This window comes from Doryrhamphus excisus, linkage group LG1 (assembly GCF_037039965.1).
Source record: "Doryrhamphus excisus strain RoL-2023G ecotype Guam linkage group LG1, RoL_Dexc_Guam_v1.1, whole genome shotgun sequence".
Taxonomy (NCBI): domain Eukaryota; kingdom Metazoa; phylum Chordata; class Actinopteri; order Syngnathiformes; family Syngnathidae; genus Doryrhamphus; species Doryrhamphus excisus.
In genome coordinates this window covers 4,561,274-4,570,744 of record NC_136357.1, presented here as the reverse complement: position 1 = coordinate 4,570,744, position 9,471 = coordinate 4,561,274, and the positions used below count along the sequence as shown (strand labels likewise).

The 9,471-nt window shown below is 41.1% G+C and overlaps 1 protein-coding gene across 1 annotated transcript in view; it reads right to left on the bottom strand.

The window, feature by feature from the left end:
* Positions 1-3,289: 3,289 nt before the first annotated feature.
* The window catches only part of jph3b (junctophilin 3b), a 49,948-nt gene continuing 43,766 nt past the window's right edge, over positions 3,290-9,471 (bottom strand). Inside the window, exon 7 of the mRNA XM_058075211.2 lies at positions 3,290-5,560. Coding sequence (XP_057931194.2) covers positions 5,480-5,560 — 81 coding nt within the window. The 3' untranslated portion in view covers positions 3,290-5,479. The remainder of the gene's footprint in view (positions 5,561-9,471) is intronic.

The following is a 9,471-nucleotide window of genomic DNA, read 5'->3' as shown; positions in this document are numbered from 1 at the left end:
AGATCGTTTTTTCTTAACGCTGGCTCTCTGTGACATCACAGAGTGCCGGGTTTCCTGATAAGGGCGTGCACTGTAGGCCAAGCTCTGCTTCTCTGCTTATGGTGGTAGCAATGTCTCCCAGGAAGAGTTTCTACTGCTTGTTTAGAATTCCTAACAAGGCAAACATCATGCAGAAGTGGTTGGAGTTTCTGATTCCTTACCAGTAAAAGTAAAATATTTTAATCTGTGGGCGAGTATGCAGCTGGATTAGCCGACAAACTGTTGCTGATGCCTGACGCTTTTCCAACTTGACTTGGTCGTGTAGAAGAATCAGAAGAGCAAGCAGTAACAATTTATCAGTGTCCTATATGTGTTTATTTTGTGTAAGTAATGGAACAAAAGCGGTGTCTGCGTAGCATTATAGAGTGTGCATACAGGAAGCGGGGTGCAAATTACAAGCTCACCGAGTCTGGAGTTGCCGATAAACACTGGTATTCCCGCAAAAAAAAAAAAAATCCATTCTGATGATGCAGAGGTAAACAGGTAATGACAGTAACAACCTCAAACTAAAATAGAGACATCTTGAAGTAACCCCTTTTCTTGAGATACTTCGTAAAAAAAGATCGTATCCGGGATCCAACACATATGGTTGTATGTTAAAAGCAGACATTTTATTATTAACCCCTATAACTCCTGTAAAGTTGGGATCGGCAGCTATCCGGAAGTCCTCGTGAGCACCGTGAACAACCACAGCAGAGCGGGCATGCCTGGATGAGTGCCGTGGGTGGAATAAATTAAAACAGACCGTTTCCGCGGGGGATCCAAAGAAGTACAGCTGGAATAGGTGCAGATTCTGGAAGATCTAGAAAGCTCTCTGCGCTGGTTATTGTGTGTAGCTGCTCTATAGGAGTCCACAACTCAAAGTAGAGAGAAGAATGGCTTCCCACTCGGTTACAATTGGTTAAGGCTTTTGCCATACAACGATTTGTCATTTGTGTGTAATCATCATTAGTATTTGTTTATTTGTTAGTGGCTAAATGATTAAATCTCTTATGCCTGATTGGTGTCCTCAATATAGAAATCAGTATCAGTATCAATAATCACGTCACTGGACAGATTGTTACTCTGGTTATGGGGTGTCAGGTCTTTGTCTCAAAGCGTTACCAGGTTTAAAGTGTACTGAAATGCTGTGTTGGTTAAAAATTATTTGCAGTTTCTCAGATATGATAGATGCAAAATGACAATGTTATTGCATCTGTCATTTAGTGGAAATGCATTTAATTATTCTGCCTGTCACAAAGCATCACTGGCATAGATAGAAGACAAAGATACAGTATTCATTCATTTTCTACCGCTTATCCTCGCGGGGGTGCTGGAGCCTATCCCAGCTGTCTTCGAGCGAGAGGCGGGGGGTACACCCTGGACTGGTCGCCAGCCAATCACAGGGCACATATAGACAAACAACCATTCACACTCACATTCATACCTTTGGACAATTTGGAGTCGCTAATTAACCTAGCATGTTTTTGGAATGTGGGAGGAAACCGGAGTTCCCGGAGAAAACCCACGCATGCGAGAACATGCAAACTCCACACAGAGATGGCCGGGGGTGGAATTGAACCCTGGTTTCCTAACTGTGAGGTCTGCGCGCTAACCACTCGAACACCGTGCAGCCCAGATACAGTATTTGTAGTAAATTTATTTCACCTGGCGGCACGGCAGTCTAGTGGTTAGCGCACAGACCTCACAGCTAGGAGACCTGGGTTCAATTCCACCCTCGGCCATCTCTGTGTGGAGTTTGCATGTTCTCCCCGTGCATGCATGGGTTTTCTCTGGGTACTCCGGTTTCCTCCCACATTCCAAAAACATGCTAGGTTAATTGGCGACTCTAAATTGTCCATAGGTATGAATGTGAGTGTGAATGGTTGTTTGTCTATATGTGCCCTGTGATTGGCTGGCGACCAGTCCAGGGTGTACCCCGCCTCTCGCCTGAAGACAGCTGGGATAGGCTCCAGCACCTCCCGCGACCCTTGTGAGGAAAAAGCGGTAGAAAATGAATGAATGAATATTTCACCTGATGAGCAAAAATACTCGCAAATATTTTTATAAATATAAAATATTTTTCAAATATTTTTGATGTTTTGGTTTTTAGACTACAAAGAAGTTGAGAATGAATCAACAGCACCTCTGCTGGTTACTTTACTTTTTAATAATCAATGGATAAATTACCCAAATAAATTATTATGGCTATCCCTACTAGAAACCAATGCAGGTGTTGACATGCACTTTATCAAACATCTTTCTGGTATACATAAACTGACATAAACCGACACTACTCCCAGGCTCAATTCTTAGATTCAGTTGTAAAATCCAAACCAGAGCATGATTCCTACATTCTAAGTCACACCGACAATTCCGCATGAACTTGAATTCATGCAGTATTTGTCTCTAAAAGCCTCTGCCAGTTGCACAGCAGGCAGCAGGTGTTGGGCTTTGCCAAGGATGATTTGTCCTAAACTACCACCAACTCAGAGGAAGCACAGCTCACCGACGGGTGCGTGGAGGTGGGAAAGAGAGTAGGAGGGAGAGACGGATGGTGGTAGGCTGGGTGTGGATGAATAGCGAGCGCATCGTCATGAGATGTATGCGATGGCTTTGCGGAGGCACACACACACACCACACACAAAGTCATGCACTTTACACACACACAAGCGATGCAGAATGACGAGTGGGATGGGGAAAACAAGTAAAGTGTGTGAAAATGAGTGTGTGTGTATATGTGTGTATGTCCAGGTTACATGGATAGGCGGCCACCACCAAGCTTGTGATTCAGCACCTCCGTGTGTCTCTCTTGACACAGATGAAAGAAATCATCAGAAGAAGAACATCCAGGTAAGGGGAAGAACCAAAGAGTAGGGTTTACAAAATTAATATATCCATCAGCTTAAACACTCCTGATCAAAATGTTACAAATCTTCACAAAGAAGAGTTGGATGTGAAACAAAACATTTTTTTGAGGAAGCAATTTATTGCAAACAAGCATTAAAGTTGATCAAAGGTTAAAGACCACACTCTTTGAAGGCCAAAAATGTGTATTCAATGTCAGAGATGGTGAGATTATTGAGCTGCATAAGCAAAGTCTCTTTTGCATTGCTGTTGTTTGGTTGTTGTAAGATGGACATTTAAAAATTCTTCAAATATCCTGATGGTTATGGAACAAAAACATGAAACGGTTGACCCAAACAAATGTCACCAGCCCTGAGCCGGAGGATACTTTTGGCAAGGGGCGGATCCCCGGGACCAAGTGCTGACCATCGGACTGCATCTGTGAGAAAAGGATTTTAAGAAGAAAAAAGGTCTTCAAAGTCTTCAAAAACTTTTGAAATTTGCATGAAAGCAACAAAAATGGGACATTGAAAGGTGGAAAAAAAATGTAACACCAACTTCCAACGTTACTGAGCTTCGAGTTGTGCAGGGGCGTCAAATGGTGGATGTGTGTATATATCTCATGGGGTATCTCATGACTGTGGGACATTGAAAGGTGGAAAAAAAATGTAACACCGACTTCCAATGTTACTGGCACGGCAAGGAGATCCACACCTCACAGGGAAGCGATCGACATTATGATGTGGGGGTCCTTTTTTCCTAGTTGTGCAGGGGCGTCAAATGGTGGGTGTGTATAGATGTTGCAGGGGGTATCTCATGACTGTGTGGGACATTGAAAGGTGGAAAAAAAATGTAACACCGACTTCCAACGTTACTGGCATGATAAAGAGATCCACACCTCACAGGGAAGCAATCGCCATTATGATGTGGGGGTCCTTTTTTCCTAGTTGTGCAGGGGCGTCAAATGGTGGGTGTGTGTAGATGTGGCAGGGGTATCTCATGACTGTGTGGGACATTGAAAGGTGGAAAAAAAATGTAACACCGACTTCCAACGTTACTGGCATGATAAAGAGATCCACACCTCACAGAGAAGCGATCGCCATTATGATGTGGGGGTCCTTTTTTCCTAGTTGTGCAGGGGCGTCAAATGGTGGGTGTGTTTAGATGTTGCAGGGGACTCTCATGACTGTGTGGGACATTGAAAGGTGGAAAAAAAATGTAACACCGACTTCCAACGTTACTGGCATGATAAAGAGATCCACACCTCACAGGGAAGCAATTGCCATTATGGTGTGGGGGTCCTTTTTTCGTAGTTGTGCAGGGGCGTCAAATGGTGGTTGTGTGTAGATGTTGCAGGGGGGTATCTCATGACTGTGTGGGACATTGAAGGGTGGAAAAAAAATCTAACACTGACTTCCAACGGTACTGGCATGACAAGGAGATCCACACCTCACAGGGAAGCGATCGACATTATGATGTGGGGGTCCTTTTTTCCTAGTTGTGCAGGGGCGTCAAATGGTGTGTGTGTATAGATGTTGCAGGGGGTATCTCATGACTGTGTGGGACATTGAAAGGTGGAAAAAAATGTAACACCGACTTCCAACATTACTGGCATGACAAGGAGATCCACACCTCACACCTTCCCTTTTTTCCTAGTTGTGCAGGGGCGTCAAATGGTGGGTGTGTGTAGATGTTGCAGGGGAATCTCATGACTGTGTGGGACATTGAAAGGTGGAAAAAAAATGTAACACCGACTTCCATCGTTACTGGCATGACAAGGATATTCCACACCTCACAGGGAAGCGATCGCCATTATGATGTAGGGGTCCTTTTTTCCTTTAATAGAACAATTGAGCTTCAAGTTGTGCAGGGGCGTCAAATGGTGTGTAGATGTTGCAGGGGGCATCTCATGACTGTGTGGTCATGGTAATGGTAGTTTTTTAACAGGACAACAAACTTTATATCAGCTGATGTGTAGCCTATTTATTATTATTATGCTTCTTTGCAATAAATCGGTTACTCAAAATTCCCATTCCTTATTTTGCATTTTGACCTCCTTAAGATCCACCAGTGCAAAATATAAATTCTTGCAATTTTTTTTCAACTTTGAAATTATTATTTTTGATCAGGAGTGTACAAGAGAGAAAATGTTCAGAAATAAATTACTTATAAATCTGTTGAAAACTATGATTTTTGAAGATGAAAAAAGTATATATTTTATCTCCAGTCAGTGGAAGCAGGCATTACTTGCCGTAATGCCACGGCCTGAGAATCAGACCCGTTCCAGTTAATATGTGAACCGGTGAAGCTCACTTTAGTCCAGGTTCTGGACTGTAATATTATGTCCCTGCAGCCCAGTCAACCTAGGCTGGCGTACCCTTCTTACATCCATTTCATTGGGCTATGCACTGCAACGTAGCTTCCACGGTTAGCTGGGCCGAGATCGGTTAGCTCACTTTAGCCCGATTTTGCCTTATAGCCCTCAATGTCCGCTTCAGACGGGTGAAGTCGTTTTGCCAGGACCACAAAGGGGCAGCAGGTCCTTTGTGATAACATCGGGATTTACAGTATAGTCATAGCACGTATAGGCTCATTCCAAAAAGCGAAGCTGGTCTTAAATAAAAAAGTGGATAAACAAAATAGCCACTCCAATGTTGAGCAGAATCACCATGGCAACCAGGATAGCGCTGTAGACCTGTGTGGGAGACAGAGAAAAGGGCTTATGTGTAAATAATGGCGCGCGCACACACAAAAAAACACACAGGTGCAGATATCGCAGATTTAATGCATCTGGTCTGCACTGTGCTAAAAATAGATTAGGCATTATTGAACTGATCAAAGCGGCAGCCCGAAGGGCACATCTGCATCCGCATCAATCGAACTACGCACATACGTATGTAGACGCATGATAACCCCTGAGCTGTTCAACAGGGGTAGAAAAGCCTCCTGACCTGGGATTTTTATTTTTATTTTTTTAGTAATGGTAATAGTTTTATTTCATTTGAACATGCATCAGATTACAATTGAATGCATCACATAATCAGCTCACAGTTCCACATGTCCAAAAGGAGTAGGAAGAAGCAAAGCTTATTAAATCCTACCCCTTCATCTGGTACTTTTACAATCAGTAACTGTTATATTTGTTCACTTCCTGCTTTCCTAATATAGTTTAAGTTTTTTTTTATTAAAAAGGTCTAAATGACATAATGAAACATGTTTTACTGCAAATGTACTATCGCCTGCTTGGTTAAGTTAAGCTAACAACTGTTAGCATAACTGTAAAATAGTAATAATGCCGACTCATACACATACTTACATACATGCTTACAGTACATTCCTAAGTCTCAATGACTTACTGAGGATAATAAGCCACCCATTTTTTCAAGGTGTTTACACAAATATGAAAGACATCATGTCCATCTACCTCTCTTGATTGAATCACATGACGTGCGGGTCGCGGAGTCCGTCACGAGCCCTGCATTACCGATAATCTTATATTGTCAGTCTATGTCTTAAAAGGCTTAGTTACTCTTATTATATCTATTACATTGGCTAATATGAATGGAAATGTGACTATAGGGGTGTTATTTCAGGTTTAGAGAGCTCTAATTATGTTCAAAAACATATTTGGAACATTGTAAACAGGATTTCTATGCTCCAAAAAATGAAAATATTCTATGTATAAATATGGAGTCCCGCTAATCAAGGTCAGGTTGGGAACCATTCATTCATTCATTCATTCATTCATTCATTCATTCTCTACCGCTTATCCTCACGAGGGTTGCGGGGGTGCTGGAGCCTATCCCAGCTGTCTTCGAGCGAGAGGCGGGGTAAACCCTGGACTGCCCGCCAGCCAATCACAGGGCACATATAGACAAACAACCATTCACACTCACATTCATACCTATGGACAATTTGGAGTCGCCAATTAACCTAGCATGTTTTTGGAATGTGGGAGGAAACCGGGAGTACCCGGACGGGGAGAACATGCAAACTCCACACAGAGATGACCGAGGGTGGGATTGAACTCGGGTCTCCTAGCTAACCACTCGACCGCCGTGCAGTCAGGTTGAGAACCAATTAAACCGCAATAAACGAGATATCACTGTAGTGCATTTTTGGTTCATCATTGCTTCAAGAGATTCAAGTGTAGGTTCAACCTAAGATAAAAACATCATCTTGTGACAACGGTATAAAAAAAGTCAATTTTCTTTAGCAGTGTTGTGTTAAAAGATCCCACCAGAAGTTGGCGTCTAGCTCATTGACACTTCAGCAGATGGTTGCTGACGGCTAAGGTGATGTAGGTGAAGGCCAATGTGACCACCTGTCCATGCTACAAACCAATGCATAATATAGTTTCACCAAATGAAAGGAAGAACATATACTGTAATGAATAACGTTCCTATTGTTATATTCAACGGGAAATACACAAACAACCCTCACAGCCAAACTCTCCTCTGATATTAAGCTACATTACGGAAACATTGTTGCAAATGAATGAGATAATGAGTCTTCTGATGATGAACCCTGTAATCGGCTTATCCCAGATCTGTGGCATATCATTAGGCCACAGGTGGATGAAATCCTCTGACAGACTGCTCTTTCTCTACTCGCTAAGATGACACTGCTACTCAGAAGCACAATGCTGAATATTACGTAATATTCTGACGGATGAGTGCTGCTCTACCTTAAATTGGACGTTCAATGCAGAACTGAATGGTCTTGTTCTGGTTTGGTCTGGAGTATTCTTATGTCTGAAGTAATGTTTTTCAACATAGCATCAACTGGTATCTAGTGAAGGTGATGCGTTCAAAGCATCCTTAAAGTACGGTTTAATAATGGAAGGCCAAATATGTAGCCTATTGGGAGGATTTTAGCTTAGCTTTCAGCAGGAGAGTTTTAATCACTTTTTTCTCTAGACGAAACGATCACGATAGACGTGATGATCAATGAGCTTCAGCCTGAAAGAACGTCTTCAGGCTGAGAATGGAAGATTGCATGTTAGTACATTTTTTTTAATTACATAAAAATGTATTTATAAATTTTTTAAAAATCCATTAGAATTAAATTTTAACAATTTGTACAAGTATTCACATTTCTAATCAACAGGACAAATTTTAAGGATTAATATATAATTGTAATAATTTCTCCCATAATCTATAAGCTTGGTTAGCAATACTGAACAATTTTGCCAAAATGATGCCTGGGTTTACGTATATTTTATGCTTAGCTATAATATATAATATAATAATATATAATATAATAATATATAATATATTATAGTATTATTATATTATTATATAATATAATTTATATACATATTGCATATTATAATTAATATAATTATAATTACGCAATTTTTTATAATTATGTTACTAACTAAAATTATTCATACTAATAGTTGATAGTGGTTTTTATATAGCGCTTTTCAAAGTACCCAAAGTGCTTCACATTATATATATATATATATATATACACACACACACATATATATATATATGTATATATAATATAATATATAGTGCCCTGTGATTGGCTGGTGACCAGTCCAGGGTATACCCCGCCTCTCGCCCTAAGACAGATGGAATAGGCTCCAGCACCCCCCGCAACCCTCGTGAGGATAAACGGTAGAAAATGAATGAATATAATATATATATTATATATTAGAATTAATATAATTATAATTAAGCAAATTTTCATAATTATGTTAATAACTACATTTTTTAGTAATAAGAGTAGATATTAGTAGATACCATCAAATCTTTACACACCAGTGTGGGCAGCACTGGAGGCAAGGTAATGAAGTGTGCTTGCCCAAGGACTGGGTGGATGGAACAAGGATCATACCACCAACCTTTTGGTTTCGGGACAACCTTATTCCAATGCTTCAAAAACGTTGCCATCATCCGAAAACTGCGAAAATATCTCCCTTTTAATGGATATTATTATTGAATATGCTGAACATATTCTATCACCAACCGTATTAAGATTATTGCACTTTTGTTTAAAATAACACAACATGTTGATAGAACCCACGTAAGCTATTGATCACAAGCAAAGCTGTATGTGTTGCTTATCTGTCATATTGTCCCAAACGATACACTTAGAAATAAAGCTGACTTCATGAAGTCACGGTAGGAGCAGGATTGTGTTGCAGCATTGTACGTGTCTTTATCTCAGTAACTGTGGATGCTGTGAACCTGCCTTACACAAATCCCACTTGGTTCTCTGCAGCTGCAAACACACACACACACACACATATACCCCTCAACCCACTCCCCCCCACCACCACCATTGGTGATACACACTCACTGATTGGCCGCTGTTGAAGCAAGGCATAAGCTGTTCCCTAGCAACAGAGCGCTAGTTAACCAATAGGGGGGCATCTGAGTGGAAGGCCTAGTTTGCCAGTCTGCTGTTACTAAGGTGCAGAGAGACCACTAGGTTTCTCTATGTGCCTGTTTATGTGTGTGTGTGTGTGTTGATGCAACAGAGGCCAGCAAATCACTGACTACTACATAACATCATTCACTGTGTCAGGGCCAGTCTGCTGCAGACGAATGATATTCAAGTCAAGTGCAATTGAGGAGTGCAAAACTATACATC